The sequence below is a fragment of the Perca flavescens genome, chromosome 11, assembly GCF_004354835.1.
Source record: "Perca flavescens isolate YP-PL-M2 chromosome 11, PFLA_1.0, whole genome shotgun sequence".
NCBI classification, from domain to species: Eukaryota; Metazoa; Chordata; class Actinopteri; order Perciformes; family Percidae; genus Perca; species Perca flavescens.
The window spans coordinates 15,174,324-15,200,803 of NC_041341.1; the positions used below are offsets into that span (position 1 = coordinate 15,174,324).

At 38.2% G+C, this 26,480-nt stretch overlaps 1 protein-coding gene across 8 annotated transcripts in view; it reads right to left on the reverse strand.

The window, feature by feature from the left end:
* The window catches only part of dachd (dachshund d), a 123,509-nt gene extending 98,282 nt beyond the window's left edge, over positions 1–25,227 (reverse strand). For 7 of the 8 annotated variants that reach the window (XM_028590805.1, XM_028590802.1, XM_028590799.1 and 4 more), the window contains exons 1-2: positions 25,064–25,227; positions 22,991–23,121 (exon numbers count right to left, since the gene is read on the reverse strand). In XM_028590805.1, coding sequence (XP_028446606.1) covers positions 22,991–23,020 — 30 coding nt within the window. In that variant the 5' untranslated portion in view covers positions 23,021–23,121; positions 25,064–25,227. Of the gene's footprint in view, positions 1–22,990; positions 23,122–24,953 lie in introns of all 8 variants that reach the window. The other variant, XM_028590800.1, reaches the window with a different exon arrangement.
* Between the last annotated feature and the right edge of the window lie 1,253 nt (positions 25,228–26,480).

Below are 26,480 nucleotides of genomic sequence, written 5' to 3' on the forward strand. Positions count from 1 at the left end.
AGCTCATAGAGTTTACACATGTATTCAACCACTGTGGCACATCATGCATTACAGTAACTTTCTTCCTGCCTTTCTTACAAATCAAACTGTTAGTGTAGGACAGTGAACTATGTAAACATGCAGTTGGATAATCCTAACTTGGACAATTCATTAATAGATCACACTATACTAAAAAACAGGACTTGGATATGTTAGATAGGATCAGTAAAAATACTTTTGTGTTCTTTAATTTATGGCAGAAACCCATAAGTGGACTTATTGAAGTCTGGTTTTCAGAAAGCTCGTTTGGAGTTTTGCAGAGATTAAAGTGATGTTTAAACAGACAGCCCAACTATAAGGGCTTTCACCTTCCACTCCCCTATTTGGTAGCGCTTATTAGATTACATTACATTTCCAAACAACCATCATTGGGTCTTGAGATACATATGCAAAAGTGTAAGTCTTAATTCTACTTTTGCTTTGCACAATTTTTATCAAAGTTCTCTGTGCTTTTAGATGTACTTTGTATTTGTATTAGCTGAATATTGGAGAGTAAATCAGCACTTACCATGTATTCTCATTAGGTGGAATGAGTGTGATGCACATCTGTAAGGGTGTTGCTTATCACAGTCTGCATTTGCCTTAATATTCTGTGTATTTGTTGTCCAGTTTTGTCAGATCAGCTTTAAGATAAGCAGTGTGCCATTTCAAAATTATCATTCAGGGAAAGAGGTAGCTTGTAGTGTAAAAATCAATAGCTGCTTAAAATTCATTGCAAGGCAATCCATTTGCCCTTTATGTTGCTAACCTTTCACTTAAATATGCACCATATTAAGATTTCATTATATACAATGAATGTCACAACAGTTTGCCTACTATTTCTCTTGTTTGCATGGGTTAACTGCAAATCATTGTTCTTGTAATGTCTGAAAAATGACTTTCATTAACATTATGCAGGAAAAAAAATATATGAGCACGAGTAGCCTAATAGGTATTAAAGGCACCACAGGATATGTATGATGTTTTAGATACAAAGGCCTTTCAACAGACTGGGTGGGCTGCATGTGTCTGACCCTGGTTATGAAAACACAGCGTAACATAACTGTATATTACACCACAACACTTTGTTGATATAATTCAGCACAAATGCAAAAGCACCACTGCATGTAAAAATAATGTATGGGAACCTATCTCGAAGGGATACTGTTTACTTGTGACAAAAATGTCTCAAATATTTTCTTCAGGCACAGTTGGACTAAGTAGTGGCAGTGTCAAAGTGTTCTTTGCAAAATAGTTGGAAATTAGTACCGTGAATGAAATTCTAGCAGGACTAAATACTTGGTCAACTAAGTAACATAAACAGTTAACATAGTTTTCCCAAAAGTACACAGAAGTACAGTACAAGTGGATGAGATTGCAGTAAACAAATGACTATGTCAAAATGTAATCACCCAGTATGATGTATGGCATCAGGAAAGTGATTCAAAATGTATGGATATGGGACGAGACTTGTGTATGATCAATGACACAGTATATTGTTTGATGTAATAATTTATTCACCCCATAAAGCTTTGATAAAACAATGTTGAAAAGCAATTTAAATTGAATTCATTTAAATGTCAATTCTCATGGTTAGGATTTTTCTATAATTGGCTATTTAATTAAAATAATTTTCATAGTCATTAATACAGCCAGCAACTTGTAGCGCACTGACGTGTTTTAATTACATGGTATTAACAAAATTGATATGCTTTAGAAAGCATGGTGAATAAGAAATAATTAGACCAATCATACATCATCCTCTTATGGACATTAAGTGTATCACAATATAATTGATGAACTTAAAAAACAAGAGAGATAAATAACTTTAATTGAACAGTCTTGGTGTACAGAGCTTGGAACAAAGAATCATACTCACGATGTATTATATTCCAGAGGCAATTCATTATCTGTAACATCACTTAGCTCTCTGTGCCCAGCACTCTCTCCTAGCCTATGATTACATGACATTTGAAAGCAGTGATACTGTGTAGTCTTTTAAAATGTCCTTTTACCTAGTCTGCATAAATCTTCAAACTGCTTTTCCGCATGGGCAAATGGGGAAGGAAAGGGGGAGCAGCTTTAGACATAGGAATCATTTAGATGCTTGGAATAAAGCACTTATTGATCATGAATATTTGTTTCTCCAAGGTTACACTGCCTTGACCCCATCTATCCTTAGACACCGTCCAACACAAACACGCCACTTGGGGTGAAGGGGAGATGTCAGAGAGCACACCGATAGCAGAGGGTGTGTGATCATTTTTCTACACTGGCCACATCAGTTTCTTTCTAATTACAAATAACAGCATAGTACGTCTCGCGTAATGTTAACCCATTGAGTGTTTAGTGGCAGTTTCTATATTCTTCTGATTAGAACAACTTAAATTTTTTAGTCACAATCCAAAATATATATATATATTATTGGAGCTGAAACGATTGGAAATTAATCAGCAACTATTTTTGATTAATCGATTAATCATTTAAGTCCTTTTTTATGCAAAAACTCCAAACATTATCTGACTCTAGCTTCTCCAATCAGATAATTTAGCTGTTTTATTATTTTATATTATTCTATATTTTATTTTTGGGGGGGTGCCCTCCGGGAACTTTTTCATGTGTAATTTTCTGACATGTTATAGACCAAATGATTAATCAGTAAAATCAACAAAAAAAAATCAGTGGATTACTCAATAATAAAATTTAGTTGCAGCCTACACAAAACTGCATTCCGGGTTCAAAGTTGTTGCTTATACACAGTGTTGGGAACGTTACTTTAAAAAAGTAATTAGTTAGAGTTACTCACTACTTGTTCCAAAAGGTAACTGAGTTAGTAACTGAATTACTCTATAATAAAAGTAACTCGTTACCAGGGAAAGTAACTATTTGCGTTACTGTTAAAAAAAAGTTGCTATATGTCAAAGAATTTGGATTTTTTTTTAGCAGTTTTCACAAGTCAGTTGAAATGAGTAGAACAGATAGGTGTTTGTAAATAACTTTCAATATTTATTGCACGTCGACAGACAGCAAGAGGTTTATCCTGCACTTCAAGTATTATCTTTGTAAAAAAAGTAAACAGTTACACCATATAAACTGACACATACTTTTAACAACATACCTGCCTATCATACTGTTGACTTCAGCCTGTGTCATAGGTTTTAGTTGTGAGGCAGAAAGATCTAGCTTTTGCTGCTTGGAGGACTTTATTCCGAGTTCTTCTTTGCTAGTGGATGGCGAGCGATCATCTGTGGTGGAGGTATCGGTGTTTTTGGCCACTAGCTTTGTAGATGCGTGTCGTTGTGAGATGCTTCATTAAATTAGAGTTGCTTACAACGGATGTCGACAAAGTCTTCGTTCCTGGACGTAATGTACACATTACATGCACGTTCTTGCCTTTGACCACAATGAATTTGAAGTAGTGCTTATATCTCCACCTTGAAAATGCCAACTTTTCATCGGATTGCTCCTGACTCGCCATCTCTGCTGCTTCATTGAATCTCTGTTTAGCTGTTGTGTGTGTGGCGCGTGTGCTGGCATGTGTGTTAAAACACTGGCTCTGATTGCCTACCATGAAACATGACTCTGCCTTAGCCAATCATGATCGCTTACCTCGTTATTAACCCACCTCCTCACTAGCTGTGAGCCAGGGGTGCGTTCAGATTACACCATTTATTCAATCAATGCATAGTAACGCACCGCATTTAACGTCCAGTTACGTTAACGGCGTTGTAACGACGGGAAAAGTAATTAGTTAGATTACCCCGTTACTGAAAAAATAACGTTGTTACCTAACGCCGTTCTTTTAAACAGCGTTATTCCAAACACTGCTTATACATAATTTGCAAACTACTTTTTACAGTCAAGTTTTATGTACAAAGTCAAGACCTTATGTGTAGCATATTCAAAACAACACACGTTGATTAAAAGCGACCAAAGAGAAGCATACAACAAAGAACACAGAAAATAAAGTGGGAAAAGGAAGACAGAATCCACATTTAGCGAAATTTTTTCTAGGAAATTAAGTCTACATTAGCTGTAGCTATTTATACAATCACACTTCCGTTAAGAGCAATGACATTACAAAATAAGATCATTTAGTACCAATATCTTATTTGGACACTTACAGTAGAATCAACCGAGACAGACATGCACTGTAAATATGCAACACGGTCTCATGGCAGTTCGTGAAATGGTCACGTCATTTTTAATCAATTGATTCGTGTACACGGACACGTTTTTCTCGTTTATTTCGTGGTGGTCACCACAAAATGGGAACATGGAGGTTGGAAAACGGGGAAAGCAAATGTGACACGCGGGAAACGTGACACACAGGAAACGTGACACGCGGGAAACGTGACACGCAGGAAAACGTGACACGCGGGAAACAATCCGTGGTTTCTGGAGGACGTGGTCCGTCTGTGGGGGACGCGGGCCTGTCTCTGGGGTATGTGGGTTGGGTTTAGGAAAAGAAGAACAGGGAAAGGAAACGTGACACAGGGGAAACGATCTGCGGTCTCTGGGGGACATGGTCTGGTCTCTGGTGGACGCGGGCCGGTCTCTGGGGGATGCGGGTTGGGTTTAGGAAAAGAAGAACGGAGAAAGGAAACGTCACACGTGGGAAACGATCCCTGCTCTCCGGGGTGAAAGTCCTGTGTTGTTTGACCCATCCACCACCCCAACCAACCTCCCTACACAGACTTTCGGCCTTTCATACAACTCCCTACCGTAGTCATGCTGTGATCACGAAAGATGATTCCCATTAAAATACATTAGTTTAAAAAAACGTGCTGGCCACCACGAAATAAACGAGAAAAACGTGTCCCTGTACACGAATCAATAGATTAAATTACGTGACCATTTCACGAACTGCCGTGAGACTGGGTTGAAATATGGGTGATGTACAAACACAAATTTTCACTTCTCGATACAACTGAACTGTCACAGGCATTCAGGATTCAGCTGAGCTAATTGAATGCTCTTTCACACCAAGTATGTAAAATAACGGCTTTCTGGTAATGTGACTGCTCAAAAGAGGAGCAAATGGAGTTTGCTTCATTTTTAAAGAGCCAGCCTCACCGACAATTAAGAGTAGTCACGGCCCACATCCTACAGTACTTCATTTGATGCCACGCAGTTTCCAATATAACTGGGGTGCAAGAAACAGAGAGATTTGTGGATATCTAAATTGCTAAAGCAGAAACCTGTATAAACAGCGGTAATTACCGGGCCATTGACAGTCTCTCAGTGTTGTGCTCATTCTGCCACAGCCGCAGTGATTAAAATGAATCCTCATCGACTTCTCCATTAAAGCGCTGGCAGGAGCGATCCCGTGACCTTTCCCCATTGATTGAACATAACAATCACAATTCAATTGTAATGCAAAGAGAACATTTGTTATAATGTACACGAGATGCATGAGCCATTTCCTGGGAGCGGGGAAGGGTAATCAATGGAGTGACTCTTGGCGTGATGCAAGGAGAATGAGACTGTGTTTGCAGGCCCTAATTCATACAGCCTGCAGTGTATGATGGAAGGCAATGATATGCATGTAAACACTCTGACTTCTCTCTGCTCATCGTTCAATAGAATAACAACAAATCCTGATTTCTATATCTATATACACTAACAGCCCAGTGCTGCTATCATTGTCAGTCATGCACATGTATACACAGCTGACACTTCTGGTTCAATCTGAGCTCAAAGTCTGATTCATGTATCCGGTCACGTGGTGATTTCTCTTCTAAATTATCTTTCAGAAAACGGCAACTGCCCTCTTTCAAGAGAAGTGACTTAATGTAGCATATGACTTCAGAGACAACAGGCTGTTGCCATAACACTCCCTAGAATTAAACTAAACTAAACGGAAGACTGAGCACCCACATAAACCTATATACTATTGGAACAATCGGAAATTCGTCTATACTGTATGCTCTACTGATAGTCAAGCAAGGACAAGCTTGTAAAAGCATAATTACTAATGATTAGCTAAACTCCAGCAAGTGAAAGCACAACTTGCGCAATCCATGTGCCACAGAAAAGAAAGCATGATAGGCATAACAACCCATCACGTTCAATCCCTCTTTAAAAGCTGCACTCGATCATGTCTTTCAAAAACTGTCTTATGAAGAGTGTATGCGAATGATGTCCTTAGGGGATTTCTTTTTAGAATCAGGAGATTATAGTTTACACGGACATTAAACAGATTAAACCAGCCAGCTCTCTAAAGGCAGTTTATCTAATGGAGAAAATGTGGTATGCTAATTGAGAAATTCCGATGGTAAAATTATATTTAAACCTCTCTCTCTCTCTCTCTCTCTCTCTCTCTCTCTCTCTCTCTCTCTCTCTCTCTCTCTCTCTCTCTCTCTCTCTCTCTCTCTCTCTCTCTCTCTCTCTCTCTCTCTCTCTCTCTCTCTCGCTCTCTCTCTGCTGGAGGATTTTAGTTTGGCTTGATGAAATCAGATGGCTAATCACAGCCATAAGCTGTGAGACGTTAGCTGAGTGAAACAGTGTTTGCCATGCTAAAAGGTAATAGTCTCGAAAAACTTCATCGATGACAGATTCAATTCCATTTAGTAAATGTTTAATAAATGCTGTACAAACAGGCAGCCCTATCTCGCTGTGCTTAGAAAACAAAGGGAAACTTTAATTGCTTTAATCATCCCTAGCTTTGACGTTGTTATTGGCCTTAAAAATAGCAGTTAACAGAAACTGTCCTGCTGAGGAAATTGAACCACATTTGGAAAATGATCCGTAATTAAGATAGGGGCATCCCGAGCAGCTAAGTCCAGGCAAATTGTTGTGACTAGGAAAAACATTCCAAGTCATACAAAGCTATTCAATTAACAGAAGGACCGAAGAAAAACAACCTCCCTATTATGTATCACTTACTTTAATCAGATTGAAAGCGATTGTATCCCTTTTTGAAAATCCCTTAACACAAACATGTTAATTAACAGATAGGAGGGTGGAAAGATGTATTTTTCATTAGTGAGTGAAATAATGTTCCCCTTTAACATCAAGGAAAATCAACTGCTTACTGCAGTTAAACCAGTCAGCGGTGTAAATTCCCTGCCAGCATTTTTATTTAAAACCTCATTAATGTGTTTCAACCCAGCATAGCTGTACCTTTAATCTGCACTAAAAGGAAATAATGCGTTTCCTGCTTTATTTACCAGCCTTACTTAACAAGTGTTCCTGTACAATTAGAATTGTTAATAGATCTGGAAACAAAAGGACTTTGAAGGTGGGAAAGTGCTGACATTATTTCACAGGGGAAAAACACTCTTGAGAAAAAAGATCTGCTGTAAATGTAGTTTCCTGGAACACAGGCGCACTGCAATGTTGGTCTCTCTCATTAGAAATGCCATGCACAGGACATAAATCAAGGCCCGTAAAACATTTCATTGCCACACAACACTAAATTACACACTTGCTGGTTTGCCACACTGATTGTGTTTAAACAGTACAATTTTACTTTATTCCCATTAAATCTATGCAGAGCTTTACAATCCATAAACAGAGTCTCTGTAATAAAAGTTAATAAATGTCAGAATTTGCATTTGGAAAAAAAACAAAAACACCCTGCTACATTTTTGCAAATATCAATCTATGAACCTTTCAACATTTCGTCAAACAAAATGCTAATTGTACCTTTAGGAATTTAGGAGACAAGTGACAAGAAATGAGATGCAATGTCCTTTGGAATCAGGAGATCAGCAAAGCTGGAATACATTAGGTGTGAGGCCAAAGCAAAGTGGATGAGGACTGTAAACAGAAGACAGTGACACGATATTCATGTAATAAGTTGTAATCCTACAGTTTTGTATATGTTTAAGTGTCATTTAGTTGCACTAAAGTAGTTACACACCAGTTTTGCCATTTGACCCTTGTTTGTTAGCTCCATTCTTTTGAATACTGTTTCTTCTTCTCCTCCCTTTCCCCTTCCTTCTTACTGTATGCTATTGATATAATACACATGGAATTATTAATGGTAATGGTACAGATATAAAAAATACTATATTACAGTGATTACGATTGAAAATAGTAATCAATAGTGTCAGGTTGACCTTTTGTTGACTGCATTTTCAGACATGAATTTGTTATACTAGTTATCAGTAAATGACTGCATATCAAGATCTATTAATTAGTGAAAAGCATCTTGTTGCTGATACTGATCAAGGTATTCACCCTAATCCTATTCCAGTGTTTTGTTTTAATTTTCAGTTCAAAATATGTATTTCTGACTGTGTGGAACTAATAAGGCCTGGGAATATTCTTCTGCACGTAAGGTAACATGAAGCTGTAACTACACTTAGATATTATAGGTTAAGTTGAAGTAAATTTTTGTTAGGTTGTTCTGACAAATTTTTTAAACTGAACTGTTCCAGTTTTATAACACTGGCCTAAAAAAAACAACTGTATTTAAAGGAACACGCCGACTTATTGGGAATTTAGCTTGTTCACCGTAACCCCCAGAGTTAAACAAGTCAATACATATCCTTCTCATCTCCGTGCGTGCTGTAATGCTGTCTGACGGCTCCAGCAGCATCAGGCCAGCACAGAACATGCAGGTGAATGGTTCCAGCAATCCTACTGCTCCGAATAAGTGACAAAATAACGCCAACCTGTTCCTATTTACATGTTGTGTTTTATAGCGTCACAGCGTGTACAAAAAACAACGTAACATGAGACACAGCTGTCTTCTAACTGTAAACAAACCGGGAACTATATTCTCAGGCGGAAGAATATAGTACTTGGGCAGAGTGATATGCTCGCAGCAAGCCTGTCTGAGAATATAGTTCCCGGTTTGTTTACTGTTAGAAGATGGCTGTGTCTCATGTTACGTTGTTTTTTGTACACGCTGTGACTATACAAATCACAACATGTAAATAGGAACATGTTGGCGTTATTTTGTCACTTTTGTCACAATTCGGAGCAGTAGGCTAGTTGGAACCAGTTACCTGCAGGATCTGTGCTGGGCTAAGCTAATGCTGGAATCGCCAGGCAGCGTTACAGCACGCACGGAGATCAGAAGGGTATGTATCGACTTGTCTTACTCTGGGGGTTACGGTGAATAAGCTAAATTCCCAATAAGTCGGCGTGTTCCTTTAATGTCCATCACTCATATCTGGCAAAACCCCGTAAGTTAATGTCAGTATCAGCACTGATACCAATCCAATATATCGGTTCATTTGGGTCATTGACATGAGCACCAAAAATACAAATTTGAAATGACTATACTGTTATGTGAGCCAAGCTAAAAAGAAGCTGCTAACCATTAACAGCATCAACAGGCTGTAACAATGGAATGGACCAATGGTTTGTAACCATTATTAGTGTGTCACATTGTCCATGTTTATGTTTAGTTACCATAATCACCGTATGATACTGATATTATGGTGCATGATATGATACTAAAATTTTATTGTATGAGTTAGTGCAATAAGTCATTCTTCATTTTAGTATCCACGCTGCAATACATCAAAAAGTCTTAGCAGGGCAGCACCATGTGCTATAATATTTCTCAGTTTGCAGTAGGTTACTATGCTCTGCTGACTTAGTAAACTATGCATCCAACAATAATGATTATTCATGTCATTCTTCAAAGGTCCTTGAGAGGATCTCAATGTAGCAGCGATTCAACCTTTCGTATTAATTCAAGCTTGGCTAAGATTGTACCATCTGGGCCCTTGTTGTTCATGATTAATGCCAAAGAGTTGATTCATATGTGCAATTGGAGTTTAATAAACAAGGATTTTGGAGTTAAATGGCACATACAAATGCTTGGGATGAACTCATTCATAGTATCTAATTTGTGTTCTTGGTAATAAAGCCCACTCATAATCGCTCATTACAATCATCTCCCAGATACACAAATATGGGGATTTTGTGATTAACATAATGTGTTTCTTCCAGATAGGAATTAATCCTACAATTCTAAGATGCCTTCAGACACATATACATAAGATTCTTTATTTGGTCCGAATTAACTTACTACTGGTACAGCATGATTAACACTGGCACAAAAAAAAAAATTACTGTTCATCATTGTACAGATTAAGCACCAACAAACTTTTCCATTTTAAAATGTTGTTTGTACTAGACATTATGGCGTTGCAAACAAAATTAACTTTGTAATTATTTTCTTGCTCACATTCTCTGAGTCTATTTCAATGTCACAGTACTTGCTGCAGACTTCATTAGGGAAGGCATTATGGCTGCTGATAGTATCCCAATCTGACACAGAGGCACCACACAACAGTGACCTCTACAGGAACACAGAACACATCAACTGCAGTCTAGTTCATGCTTACTGTGATACTGTAACATGCCTCTGCATGTTTCACGGATGGTTTCAGGTCATGGAACCTGAAATGGATACGTTACGCCTTTAATTTACCAGATTTTGACGTACAAAGGAAAGACCTCTATTACTGATATAGTATTAGTTTAAATTGTATTTCTCATGTTATTACCGGACAAAGTTTGAAAGTCGTTCTTAATGATGCTTTGACTGCAGGGCTCGACATTAAGGCTTGTCCGCTTGTCCGGAACAAGTGGATTTTTTGTAGGGCAAGTGGAAGAGAAATTTACTTGTCCCACTGGACAAGTTAAAACTCAAACAAACTCAAATGCCATGTTAGTTCACATCATGTGCCACTCATTACGTCTATGTTACCGATTTGAAACGATAATTTCTTTCCCCCGCAATCCCGGTCAGCGGACCGCTAACGTTAGACCCAGCCCCCTGTTCAGCCCGTTCTCTGTAAGCAATGCAGCATGAAAGCACGGTGAACCTGCCGGTGTTAGTTAGCTAACGTTAGCTTGTTAACTCCACCTTAACGTTACCTCCTCGCCACATTGTTGACAGAAAAGGAGAGACCCGGTGCTAATACGGCACCGGTGCCTTAACCACCGTTATCTACCGGAATCGAATTGCAACGCGGTGCCACTGAAATGCCTGCGCTTCTCTCGGTTGCTCCGAAAACGGACGTTAGAGGCAACCTAAACATCGCCGCATGTTACGCTAGTTAACACTATACTCAACAGCAAGTAACGTTAGCCTATCGTTAGCTAGCAGCTGGAGTAAACAGTTAAAATGCTGAAAGCTAAACGGTGTAAAAGTGTGTCTGTAGTTCACTGGAGAGGAACATTATGGCAGTGTGCCGCTGCTGTTGTCGGAAAAACACAGATGTTGCGTTCACTTGAAATTCGCCCCGCCAGCGTCGTGCTGCTTCAAAGTTGTTGTAAAATACCCTTTTCCTATCCAGAGGTTGTTTTTGTCGTTTAACAAGAACTTACTGGTGAAATAAGTTATTGTTATAAGTTATTGTTGTTACATTTTTAATAAATCATTTAATTTTGCCTTAGCAATAAACAAGCCGTTCTATAATGTCGGTTTTTTTGCTCCTTTTTGAAAAAAAATAATAAAAATATGCAGATTAAATATCAGGTAATAATCAACTGTAAAGTAGCTACACCTTTTTAAAAGGATCCTTTTGGTAAATCAGCCTCTGCCGGGTAGAAATTTGTGAAATTGTATAAAAAAAGTTAACACCAACATTTAGTGGCAAAATCCATTGTTAGGTCTACAAAATTATTTTAGATACAGTATAGTAGAAGTTCAAGTCACCACTACCTCTGGTCAAAATATTGATTTAGTATCTCAGAATATAAACTAAGAATCTCAAAGTAATGAGAAAATGTCAAATATTGACTTAGAATCTCAATATATTGGCTTAGTATCGCAATATATTAATTTATCTCAAAATATTGACTTAGTATCTCAATATTGACTTAATATCTCACTATATTGTTCAGTATCTCAATATATTGATTTATCTCAAAATATTGACCTAGTATCTAAATATATTGACTTATCTCAAAATATTGACTTAGTATCTCAATATATTGACTTAATATCTCACTATACTGGTTCAGTATCTCAATATATTGATTTAACTCAATATCAATATATTGACTTAGTAACTCAGAATATTGACTAAGAATCTCAAACCAATAAGAACATTTAAAATATTGACTTACAATCTCAATATATTGACTCAATATCTCAAAGTATCGACTTAGTATCTCAATATATTGACTACGTAACTTAGAATATTAACTAGGAATCTGAAAGTAATGACAAACTTTAAAATACTGACTTAGAATCTCAATATATTAACTTCTGCAACATATTACTTTGTATTATGGAGTCTGGAGATCCTTTTTTCTTGTTGAAGGGGAAATCTATTGTTGGGGCACGTTTGTTTCTACTGTTTCAACTTAATTGTATTAATGTAGATAGTGTTTGGATGCTTTCAACGGTTTGTTCAAATTCTGCATTAGCAAAACACAATTTTTTTTTATAAAATGATGAATCTTTACCCGGACAAGTGACTTTTATGCATGGACAAGTGAAACGTAAATGTACTTGTCCGAAGGACAAGTGCCTCAAAAAGTTAATGTCAAGCCCTGGACTGTATAGTTTATGATACAAATATGAAAGAAAATAATTTCCCCATTTTCCTTGGGATACCTTTAGATCTGGCTCAACAAGGACCAATTGGGACCCATGGACTGCTCCTTGAGAAATTTGGTTACACAATTTGGAGGAAAACAAAAAACAAAACAGAACTTCACATATAATCTCAATTTAACATAAGATTTTACTTTTAAATACTGTATTGTTGATATACTAGTTGTACTATAAGCTGCATACAGTAGGGATCAAGATGCCGAAAGACATTATGGCAAGGTGTAATGCAAACAGGTGAGGCTGCTGCATATTAACAAGTAATGCCCTCACACACCCCAACCCCTCTGCTTTTAGTTGAAGACAAAGAACAGTGCAGAGCAGTGTCTTTAGTGGGGTAGAGGAGGAATGGGAGGGTGCCAAGCCACGCAGACCACAGCCAAGTGCAGGATCACAGATGAGGAATGAATGATGCTTAGATAAGGGACAAAGTAAAGAGGGCAGACCAAACAGGAAAACTAAGAAGGGAGAATGTGCGGGGCGTTGCCTGCCTGAGCAGGAAAATGTGCTGATATGAATATGTTGCTTTCTTTTTTTGTTTTGTTTTTATGTTTCATGTAATGTTGTGCTGCATGTTTTTAAGTAAATTAAGTAATCACCGAAAACATCCCAGTTCAGTTTATACACAATCAGAGCATAAATAGAACTATGAGGCGCATGGACAGTGCATTATTTTATGACATTATGAACAAGGTTTGAGATAAGGTAGTTTTACAGCTAACATAGGACAGACTTGTATCAGGAAATCCTGGATCCAGAGAATTACCTGAATCAAATCCTTCACTTGTTGGCACAAGGTCCATCTGTCCACCAAATTTTAAACCTCATCTGTTGAGGTTTTGAGATATCTAGCTGACAGAGAGGCAGAACAATTAACTAACTAGGTGGAAACATGTGACTTCTTTAGTGGAAGCAATACATCTGTTCAACACTTTTACTGCAATGCACTGTATCTGCAACAGATTTCTGAAGCGGTAATGATTACTTTCATTAGAAATAAATTAACTACCATTGAAGAGCAACACATTTGACTTTTGAAAAGTGTGTTGTGCAGAGCTAAAATAAGCAATTCTTGAGCTAATGTACTCGTGGTACAATTGCAGACCTTAAAATGCAAAATTAGAGAATTGAGAATAGGGCCAGAATGGAAGAAAAAAAACGTATGGGGAATCTGCCTCTTTTCCCACACAAGGGACCAGGAGAACACAGGCTATGTTGTACCCCCCTTTCTTTATTACCCAACTTCTCCTTTATGTATTCAAATTCACTTCAGCAGCATAAAATTCTCCCAAGAGACAGCATTGTCCTCCTGCTTGTCCCTTGGGCTTCCCATCTCCCAATAACATCTCTTCACTCCACACAATTTAGCCAGGCTACACCTACGACAGACGTTTTTCCACAGTACCCTCTTTTTAAATAATTCAATGCAATGTAATGAAAATTAATTAAAATGCTTTTAAAAGCCACTGCATGCATAGAACGTTTAAAGCCTTTGTGCAAATTACTCCAGTTTTCAGTTTTTTAGTATGGCAGTCTGAAACAAATGCACTGAATAGCCTTTCATTGGTTTTACCCCCTGCATAATAATCTCTGTTGTGTTATTATGTGTGAAAATAAAGAGTACACACATCTTTCCCACTCTCTGTTTCGTTGCATTGAGGAAACTTAGAATAGCAAATTTTGCACTGATGGCTGAGTTGCAATTGCAGTTACAAATGTACAAACACTATACTTTTATAATAGCGCTGTCCAAATGCTTCAAAAGGCGTGTAGGTCTGCTCTAGTGCACTTGAATGTGTGGTCCTTGGTGCATAAAGTAAGCATCACTCTAACTCTATAGCAATGAGGCTTTACTGAATGAAATAAAAAGCCTAAGGCATCAGAGTTAATACATTAACACAGGGGAGGACTAAGAGACAAAAATACTACGAAGCAGAATAGAATAAATGATAGAGAACAGTCCTGAAATAAAAATTATTCTGGCTTTTATTTTGACAAGGATTTGACAAGATATACTTTAGTCTGAAAAGCTGTTGATCTAAAATGTTTTAGGTAAAAATTAATGAATATAAAATGGTGAGGTGAACTTGTCTCTCTGATATCACGAGGGTTTCTGCCAGAGGCTCTCACCACATAAAAATCATCATATAAACCACTTTTGTGGGAGTGATTCCAAAGTATTACAATATTATCATATCTATTCACTGCTAGCATGATGCAAATAGGCTCAATGGCATGCTTGCCTCTACAAAACTCTCCCACAGGGTTCTAATAAAATAGTACAATTTCCCACTCTCCATTCTCCCTCAGAAACGTACCAGTCTGCAGCCCTGTGATCTGCTACAGACAAAATGAGACGCAGCAGCTACAACAGAACTGAGACACAGTCAGGGTATTCCCTGCGCTCCTTGAATAGATAATGCTTTTCCTTCAGATTCCTTTATTCTTTCAAAAAGAATGCATCAGAGGCCAAATATTAATTCTTCTCGTCATATGGAGGAGCTACGCAAGTGGCATACTAGGATAGGCTTTTGAATGATTAAGGGAACACATAAAGGGTTTCTTGTGGTGCTTTGAACTTTCGGTAGAGTTCTGAGAACTTTCCACTTATTCCCCACTCTGCAGGAGACTTGATGTTAAAAGACAACATTAATGAAAGCTCTGTAACAGGTAGAGACAGAGGGATTAATGCAATCTAAACACAGCAAGCCTCTCAGAACTGGCTCTGGCTAGCAGGCGAATGGGGAACCACTTTTCCTCACTTTTCCTGTGTCCTCCCACCATGAATCTCCTTTAAAGAAATGCCAATAGATCCGATCACCTAATTCTCTATTCCCTTCCTCCCTTCCTCCCTCCCTCCCTCCCCAGGCCCATGAAAATGCACGTGTGGGGGGATCACTTCAAGGAATGACATTGACTGGGGATGTGCTGACTTGCACCACTGTTTGTCTTTTGATGTGAGAGATCAAATCAATGTACACGGTGTTCTCTGAGCAATGTGCAGGCAGATTAGCATTAGCCCGAAGGTGCCTGCTTGCCCTCAATCATTAGTGTTGGCGTCAGACTCTCCAAATAATCAGGATTTACTCAGTGCTGTTGTGCAAAAACAGCATAACATTTAAGATGGAGGATAATGTAAGGCTGTCTGTCATAATGAGACTAACACCTACGTAAGCCATACATACTGCCTGACACTGGCATTTGTTATTGGTGTGAGCTGCGTTATTTGTCACTGGTCTGGTGTGCAATGGTGCCTTCACATGGAAAATACCACGATGAGATCTCCTGAGTGCTTAAGTCAGATGGATTGAATGTTCTTGAACACTGATAAAGGTTGATTTCAGGTTATGCCAACATTATTGTGGGCAAACTAATGCAGAATAATTGTCATATTTTGTCCCATCAAAAGCCAGAACAATGATATATTTTATGCTCTAAAGTTTACCTTTGCATCACAAGCAAGAAATTTGCACATTGTATCAAAACGTGAGTATACTTTGGTATACTTTCTGACAAATGCATCCACTAACAGTGTTAACACAGAAGTACTTAAACAATAATTGTTTAAAGAAACTATTAAGGGGTGCAACTTTCAGATTAAAAAGGCATAAGGATCTTGGCAGTGCATTTCTGCCACATTTGAATTCATACTGTTTGCCTGTAACTGCTAATGATCAAAGTTGAGGGGGGGGATTCTCCTGAGTGTAAGTTATGAAGATGAGATGAGGAGAGAGAGGGAATGGAAGAGGGAGAGAGAAACTGCTTTGCTGCCCTGCTTTGAACACTTTTACACTTTCCAACAAGCTTTGTTTTTTAATTGGCTGAAATTAATCTTAGGGATGTAGATGCCTGATTTGCATTCATTAAAACCCAACCAAAAGAAGTCATGCTTAATTCCAATCAAATTTGCTTAATTATGCATGGCGAGATATTCCCAAATGAGCTGTGGATTTTTGTTAGACCCTTTTTTGTTTCCTATAGCAAATAAAATGTAATGAAGCTGTCTTTTTGTGTTTTACTGAATGTTGAGGAGCATATGAGGAGCACCTTGAGCCTGGGCTGAAAACAATATTACTGCTAAAGTAATTATAAGAATCTGCATTTTTCATTGTTAATTGTGGATGTCAGCATCATTAATTTTAATTTACGGCAGGCAATAAAATTAAGAATACTTTGTGCTGATGTTTTAAATCATGCCTGTGAAGGGGACACATAATGCAACTTAAATCTCAAGTAGATATTGATTGGGGTGGATGGTCTTTTCTATGAATCTTAAATAGGCAGACGCTGGGAATCTGCTTGAGACTTCACTTTTACGAGTTAACTCCAGCACCAGATAGCACAAGTGCAATACAATTAAAGAAGTGTCAGTTTATGCACACACGCACATGTGCACGTGTGCGCACACCCACCCACACACACACACACACCCACACACACTTAATCAGCAAACTGCATAACAACAGAATGATGTTGAACTAGATAAAAGTCATAAAGAAGTGAATGCAATACAACATAATCAGACCATGACTATAACGTCTCAATGAAGAGTTTAGGATAAGAACAAGCCTACATATATTACACATATCCAAAGAAAATATTGTGCATCAAGCTACATTTTCTGAGCAGTTTTCAATAGTCCTTGTTTTCATATTTTGACAGTCATATTAATTAGATTGTCTGACATTGTAGGGCTGTTTGTGCAGACAGACAGAAAGCAGAATGGAGCAGTTTGAGGTGCGGTACTGTACAGTACGTGGTCTATGGGGGATGACATTATGTGTTTCTGCTCCAACACTTGATTTATAGCTTCATTTGGACCATGCTTGTACGAAACACATCCTGCTGCTGCAGGAGCTTTAGTGCATTGTAGTCTGAAAACAAAGGAAGAATAAAATTGATCTTTCTGGACACACACAAAATCAATGAATGGCTATTTCCTGTTCTGTGGCATGTTAGTCCAACTGACTTGCTCAATCCTTGAACTTTCCTTGTGTCCTCGTTGCTGGAGAGGAAAGGTCTTCAGAGTTCAGTGGAAACTTAAGATGATGTCATTTTGGATCCTTCGGATCAGAGCAGCTTTGTTTTCCCTCTGTGCCTCGACCCTTAAAAAAAAAGAAATTGAAAAGGGCCACAGGTTCCTATTTATGCTATATTATGCTATTGTTTGCTTATCATTACTGACAAGCTTATTCCATGTTTTGTTTTAAATTTGTATCCTGTTGACTGTTGCGATAGCCTACTTTTCTATGAAATAATATTGAACTATTACAGCCAAAGGAAAAAACACAAAACAAAACCTTACTCATAAATGTATGTCTTGAAATGTGTGGACTGATTTGGTTAAATTGCATGACTATTATTCCAGAGGATGTGTTTGTACCTGTTGTACAATGCATTCTATTCTCTAACAAGGTGATTGTGTTTCCAACACAAAAAGGCTTCTACAGCGATGTTCAATTGTTCCTTTTCAGGCTGGCTGTTAGCCAGCAGCTCCTTCATGACACATGGAGCTGGTACACTATCAGCTCCCCTCTTCTCTTCCTGTCTGCTTTCCTGGCGGTGACTGAAGCAAGTCACTCTAATGCAACAATGATGGTGATTTCACTCTGCTTATCGAAGCGAGTAAGTACTTAAGCAGCTGCTTGTACTTTGATCCAATTTACTTCCTGAATGTGTGCTTCCTCATGCACAGTAAACAGGCCTGCCTAAGTTGTCATTAGTTCAAAGCCAAGGCAAATAGTTCACGATTATTGTTTGTTCTTTTTTTTTTGTTCTACTTTGTACAGTAGCTCTGTTAACAAAAGTGAGTTAACTTTAGTGACAGGCCCTCTCAATATGGGGCATATTTCAGGTATCAATTTGTACGTTATGGCAATGGCCGTAATTTAATATTGCCAGCGGAGCTCTGGAGGCTGAATGGAAAAGCCATAAGTTGAATACCGCAACCTTTAACATCATTGTGTGCTTGACTCATCCCCAAGGACAGGACAGATAAAAGATGATCAGTAAGAAAATTGATAGCACTGATTTAATAAACATTCTCAAAATGATCTCTGTGACCTGCAGGTAGCGCGGCAGTCACTCGTACTTCGCCTGGGTTAAAGAATCAAGTGAGATGATTCATTTGAGTGACTGAGGTAGTTGAGTTTGATGGATCATTCCTAAAAGCATCATTGCTAATCTTCAGCTCCTCTTTTTTAGGTTATTCACAGATCAGTGAGTTTTCCGGCTAATCCTGGACCTGACGCTGCTCTTGTCTGTGTACATGGTATTTATCATACTCTGACAGGGAGAGTCCTTCAGACGACAAATAACCTTCAGAGAGGGGAGGCAGGCAAGCAGTAGGTGTGCAGTTATTTTGGATACATTTCACAGTGGAGTAGGAAAGCTGCATGGGGAGATGTATGGTGTCCTTGTTGGGTGCGGAGAGATGGACCCCTCTCCGTTTTCTGGCATAATCATTCTGAGCCTCAGCCATGCCTTCGACAACTCAATCAGACAGCCCTCTACCTGTAAAGTGGCTGGGTTGATTTGATTGCCATTTTTATTGGATCCCGGTCACATAAATCAAACCAATGGGGACGGCTGTACAGACGTGACCACTCGTCATTCGCTAGTAGCCTTGGAAACATTGTTTCGGGGGCCGTGTGGCTGTCATCGGAGGTAAATCAGGGGTCTGAAGTTTCTTTCCTCCAACACAGGAGCATGGAGTTAAATCATCTTGAAAATTGATGTCACTGTGCCCAAGTGTTTTCACCTATCCCTTGGATAGAGTCCCATCAAGTGGTGACAATGTCAGCACTTTTACCCTTCTCTCAAAAAGGGATGTTTCCTGTCCTAAGGCCTAGTGGCCTGTTGTAGCTGATAAGAGCCATCAAAGTTTTGACCTCTTTCATTCTGCTTGTTTAACATCTAATACAATCTTTTGCTTCTAACCCAAACAACAACAACGTTTTAAGTTATATGCAATAAACTTTCAGCAGTAAATTTGTTGCCAATTTCTGATTGATACCTTGCCTCAGTTGCAATCAGAATAACTAAATCAGATGGTTAGGTACATTTGTATTGTGAGAGTAACGTATGCTATAGAATAAAGTAAGCCTCCGTTGTAGGTAGTAAAATTTAGAGACCCTGTCTTTAAAACGTAATACATTGTTCATGGCTATGCACTGTCTGCTGAGCTTTTTGATTCAGTGTGAACTGATTAAGTCTATCATGTCCACCAGCGCTTACAGTGGGAACATATTAGATTAAATACAGGTAGCTAATTTCCTCCTCTGCATGGGTGAGTGGGAGTATGAATGAAAGTGATGTAAAATTAATTTAGACCTCTAAAAGTTTGATCACGCGGAGGCTATTTTGGTTCTCATGATGACAAGTAATAGGAGGTTGTTGCTTTCTAACCTCACAATATTACCACGTTTGCCTATAGGGCTTTCAGGATCAATTTCATTCAGCATAAATATCACTTAATCTGTAAAACAAATTAGAAATAATAAAAGCAATAAAAATGCACACAAGCTCTATTGAGATGTCCCTCCTAGCCATGTGTCAAGACTGAAGACATTAATGATACACGGAGGAGAGAAAATTACCATCTAGGATACGTCCGAACCAGTAAACTGGTAAACAAGCTGGCCGTTAGGAGTGGGGATGATTTGAATCAACAAGGGTGAACAGATATGGATACTCGGCGCATTAGTGTTAATAGGAATAGATTATGGAGGGATTTCGTGGAGTGACCTTCAGTGCACTAATTGAAATAGTATTCCGAGTCAGCAGTGGAGTAATCAACTTAAACACAGAATCATAAATCATCATGAATAGCGCTGTCACAACCAAGCCATTAGCCTCGTGTTTTTTCCCCAGCAACCTCATGAAAATATCTGCCACACCGATCCGTAGGTTAATAGGAACAGAAATGGCATTTAGAGTCTATTTGGATCAAATGTACTGTGAGCTTGAAAGTAGAACTTTGCTAATTTGCAGGTAATGTGAATTGATGTAGTAAGGGTTGAAGATAGTTCAGGCAACAAGTCAACACGGTAACTCTGTGGAAAAATGCAAGAGCTTGATAAAGCCTTGATCATAACGCTGCTTTGTGACAAGTCTTCTCTCTACTGAACAGTGTGTGACCAAGGGGCCCAGTAGTGGCTAGATATGTTATCAGGCAGGGGTTAGGTAATCATGTTTGCTTGCTGTGACCTTTGTCTTTTGTTATTAATTATGGCTGACAAAAACGCAATAAATTGCGGGGCCTTAGAGCTACACTTGCTCACTCTTAGAATGTGCAGGGAGCAACTTGGGTGATCACTGCAAAATTCATAACAGCACTGTGTTCGTGTATGATGTTGCAGGTTGTTAGTTACTAGCTTAGCTTAACTTAACTTAGGTCTAATCCACATAATGCAATTTTCTTTTCTTATTATCACTTAATGCCACATGTATTTCAAGTATCAATACAGAGTGCTTTGTCAAAGTTTACAACATCTATATTAATATCAACAAGTGCCCTCACAGTAAATAGCTTTTTAATTGCAACTAAAGTGAACGAATTAGATACTAAACAGTCGGTTAGCGTCAGTAAAATGTCTTTCACACAACAATACCCAGCAAACTTGTCAGAAATGCTGATAAGAGGGCCGATCCTGAGCGCTTACACGGCATTAATCAAATAGCAGGTCTAATTAAAAGCGCTTTAAACAAAGCTTTTTTTCTAAATGTTGCTCAGGTATGGCAATAATTTTTGATCAGCCAAGCCTGGAAGACAAATAATTAGAACTGCCACAGCGGCCTGATGAGTGATGTCAGCATCTCCGAGTGACCTTCCCCTGCTAATTAATTTTCATTCCAGGGAAAAAAGACCCCGTTGTTGCACATTATTAATTGAGTTCATGAAAAGATGCACCTGATTAATTTTTGTTGATAATACTTGTCATTCTGGCCGCCGTGCGTAATCATTTTATGGGTTTTCATCTTAGTGTTTTTCAAAGTTGATCTAAGTCATCTTTACTGGAGATTAATTTGTCCAAAGTAGAGCTGCCCTGTCCTAACAGACAAGCCGGGCCTCAGTCTGTCTCACTTAGGTGAACAAAAGGTTTCTCTTTATCAGCATTTGTTTATTCTTATTTCCCCTAACACATTTATAGTGGGCACATAGTAAGAGTAAGTGAGAATTATTAACCTAACCAATTAATAATTACCTTTTATTACCAAACAATGTTATTAATGTGTTAAATGGCACTACGACACTAAATTCAAGTTAAGTTGCTAGGTAAAAAGTTGTGGCATCAAAATCCTTTGAGTCACAAAACAGCAGGCTATTTCTGGATATTTTGCTTATGTATTGAAGTAGGCTAGATGAAAGTACGCACCACAGTAGAAAATGCCAGGAAAACTAACAACAATGGAATGTGTTATTGCTGAAACAATATGTATAATATTATTACAGGTGACGTGATCTGCAATATTTTATGCAGTTCCCCCATATTTATGGAAAAGTTAGAGAGCTATCACCATGCCCTTTATGGGTCAATCTGTGTCTTAAGACCATTCTTATGAAATTATTATGAAGACAAATTACATAAATTCTGATATGGAACACAATCAAAATTCACAAATAACACAAGACCCAGAATATCTGCTATGAACTGTACGTAAAAAAGTTTTGTATAAGCCAATATAAAAAGACCGACAACAGAGATAGAAATAATATCACATCCATACAAGGATAGTAGTATACAGCTGTTAAAACATAATAAAATATATGACACACTGGTATCGGATCGGTACCCGGTATCGGCCGATACGCAAGTTCAGGTATCGGAATCGGTATCGGGAAGCAAAAAAGTGGTATCGGGCCATCTCTATTCTAAAGTGGAAGGAAAATACAATCCAGGAAGACCATTTTGAGTAATAGATCAAGGAGTTTGAAGGCTTATCAAATGCCAAAACACTGCACAGTGGATTACAATCCAACCAGTCTATTTACAACTTGATCATGAGATGAACTTTAGAACTACCTAATTCAAGTTACATTGCCGGGTGATGTTGCATTGTGTTGTGGCAAGCGCTGGGCCAGGTTTAACTATACTGTAAGACAACCTCACATTTTCTCTGATGTGCCAACACATTGGCCTCATTCTGGCTGGTAATATGATGGAGTTCAGAAGGAAGCCGGCACAATGTTTAACTGATGTGCTGGTGCAGTCCACAATTTGTTCCCAAAAGCTGGCAGCAGCATCTGCTTCTACTGTCTTGAGCTGTACTATTTGTCATAGAGGCAGCAAAGATTTTTCTTAAGGACACAATAAATGCATATGACAGTGGGTTGGACTCTGATAGCTGTACTGATGTTTCAAATCTGCTGTACTGGTGTTGTGGCTTTCTAAAGTTAATAACTATAAAGTTATGTTATCTGTTAACAAGTATTACCTTGACTTGAGGTCGACTTGCCACCATCATTTTGGGGATCAGAGGAGCTTGCCAACACTCTCGAGCCAGGAGGAGTGGATGGACCGCATTGCGACGGCACTGCAGCCACCTTGCTTAGAAAATCCCAAACACTGCAAATTTAAAAGCATGTTGTCCCATTAGGATGTTAGTATTACCCATATCAAAAAGTAAACTGCAATGCACATGCACTTAGTGATTCCATTCACTTTGCTGAAGTTGAGTCCACTCTTCCAAGCATTATGTTCACCATAAGTCCAGAATGTTAAACAGAACTATGACAAACCATCATTTCACCATCATCATCATCATCCTTAGTTGGAAAATTATTTATTTAGGAAGAATGAAAATGGCTATCCTTGGATAATGAATGAATAACGTTTAACAAAAAACAGTATCACTGACTTGCCATGAGACTATCATAATTTAATTTCTGACCAATCAGGAGCAAATTTAATTATAAAGCCAGAACTCAGAAAAAAAAAGGTAAATTGTTAAAAGTTCTTATGAAATCCCCTTTTCACATAATTGTCATTCACCTTAATTCAATAGGGTTGCATTCCTACAGTTAAAGATTGTTCTTTAAGTCCATGGCAGACATGGGCAGATGATAAAAAATTAACATCACGTTGAAGCTCATGGCCATGTGGTTGAGGAAAGTGTAATTTCATTCAGTGGCAAATGTGTATCTTGATGAAGCCTTCTTGAAAATGTTGCCATAACTTCTAGTTTAACATCAAATATAAAAAGCACTAAGGTGAAAAAAAGGGCACGGTAATTTGATAACTAGTATGATAGTGCAGTACAATAGTAAATTTTACCTGCCAAACATGTTTCATGCTGACAAACTTCCTCTAGACCCTGAAATCACTTACTTTCCCCACAGTGAATGCGTACCTGTGGTGTTGGTGAGGTTGTGTCACCTCATGCAGTGAAAACATAATCACCCAATAAAGTATCATGAGCCATAAAGGTGAATCAACACCTCTCTGTCACAGTCTCAAGAAAAATGTCATATTTTAAGTTTAACCAAGTTAGGATTTATGGCCGGGCTCTTGTGCTGGGTGGCATTAAATTGTACAGGAGGTATATTTTCTAGTCACTGACTGTAAAATATTTGGACTGTTAAATGTAGCTAAGTATTTGAATATGGCCAATGTTCCATAATATCGTCTTTGCATCTTATCATCCTTACCATAGACTGTAAAAAATAAGATCCTGACCAAACGTTCAACAAAACCAGTAGATCTTATTATATACCAAGAATGAGCTGTCCTGATTCCTAGTATTAGTGACGGTGCCTTTTCTGATCTGTGATGAACAGAAACAAAAATGAATCTGTGAATACACATACTGCATATCATCTACTCTAAATTGTGGCATGGCAGGTACTCCACAGGCATTTTGCAGTGTGCTTCTTACTTTCTGCTGTGGTTGTTCTTTTTTTTTGAGAAAGTAAAATAGGACATAGGCCTTGCATTACTCAAGTATGACAACTTAATGAACATTAACTTAGCTACTGTAATTACAGTATGAGGTTTTCACAACAGATTAACGTTATATTTAGCTAGGTTAGCTTTATCAACAAAATATCTGCAACATAGTAACTCTTTATTTCTAAAGAAAAAAAAAAAGCTGGCTGTAAACTTTAGCCTTTAGCCAACATTAAACTAACATTTTACTGTATTAGCTTAACGTTAATGTAACGTTACTGGCCAGGCTTTAATGCTATCGCTAGCTATCTAGTTTTTAGGTGAATAATTTTAAAGCTAACACGAGCTGAGTTTTTTAAGCTAGCTAACGTTTTATGGCTATCATTAACGTAACGTTATGAACGGACTGCTCTACTGAGGGGGCGCTACCAAAGGTTAACAGTCTCTGGCGCTACGGGAGGGGAACATCTGACTTGGGGACAGACTTCGACATAACACCGGAATATTCTTACCACGCGCGCAAATGCGGTACATCCTGCGCTTTTCCGTCGTCAAGTGTTTGTGTGTGTGTGTGTATGTGTGATGGCCGCTGGAGTATGGAGCTGGTCAAAGGCGAAGTTACCTGAAGTTTACCCTGCTTCTACTGGCTACTCTTTCAATGGTCTGGTGGTGGTTAGCAGGACGTCAAACACCTCATAGTGGGGAGAGTCCAATTACTGCCGAAATGGTTTACTTGGTGCAGCAACTTGTCTCGCACTGCCAGAATTCTTCTTCTTCTTCTTCTTCTTCTTCTTCTTCTTCTTCTTCTTCTTCTTCTTCTTCTTCACTTCTATACTATTTGTACAATGCACTATGTCATTGTATTATTTAAGCACAAACCACCATAGAGTGGCAAACATAGCAAAACTGTACTGCATATGGACTACTATGATGACAGTGTACCACCATACAGTGGCAAACATAGCAAAACTGTACTGCATATGGACTACTATGATGACAGTGTACTGTGCTGCCACTGTTTGTGGCTTGGCTGTATTTCATGGATGTATTGCTGTATTTACACCATAGTACCCTGGCCAGTGCCATGGTTTACTATTCAGTGTACCATGGCCATTACCATGACATAGCCATGGTAAAAGAAAATGTCATCCAAGATTCAACATTCACAGTACAATTATACTTTTTTTTGTAAGGAAGTGTTGGCTACACAGAAATGATACAAAAATGTAGTAAATTAGTGAAAGGTTGGCTTGATATTGGCAAGAAAGTAATGGGGGATTTGTAAAAAAAATATATATTTTTGGACTGAAAAGTTTAACCTCGTGAATCAGTTGACTAGTTTTATCGCTGTTAACATATATAGTAATTATTACATATGTATTATGTAAAGATAAACTGTATCATTACCATGAGATTAGACCCAGTGTTTACTTGAACTCATTATAAGGGACTATCGTACACTCAGAAAATTACTATGATGTAATGCCAAAAAAGTATACTGTTTGTACTACAAATGACCTGAATGTACATAAAAGGTTCCATCACCAATCAAGAATTTTATGTTAATTTTGTTTTTGTCCTCACCATTGAGAATTAATAAAACCATAATAATCTTAAGGATTAGGGTTGTCGCATCAGGGCAACAGTCTCCATGTTTATGTCGTGAGCTTTGTGGAAGTTTTAAGTTACAATAGGTATTTGTCATTGTAGTAGGTTGTATTCTTTTTTACCTTTAGACTCCTGAAACCGAAACCTCAACAATGCATTGCAGTTTTTTTTTAATTTTCTTATTCTTAATTGAAAATACCTTTACAGCCACAAATGCCTGCTATTGTATGATAAGCTACAAATGTAGCGAGGTGTCTCGAAATCCATTAAGAATTAATAATACCCAAACCATTCTGGTTAATGAAAAAGTGTAATTTATCTGAAAGGGCTCAGAGTCATCTTTGAAATGCGAGATGTCACTGAGCTGGTATAAATGCAGGCTTTAATGGATACATTGACAGTGCTACGGCATTGCTCTTGACTGCAGAAAA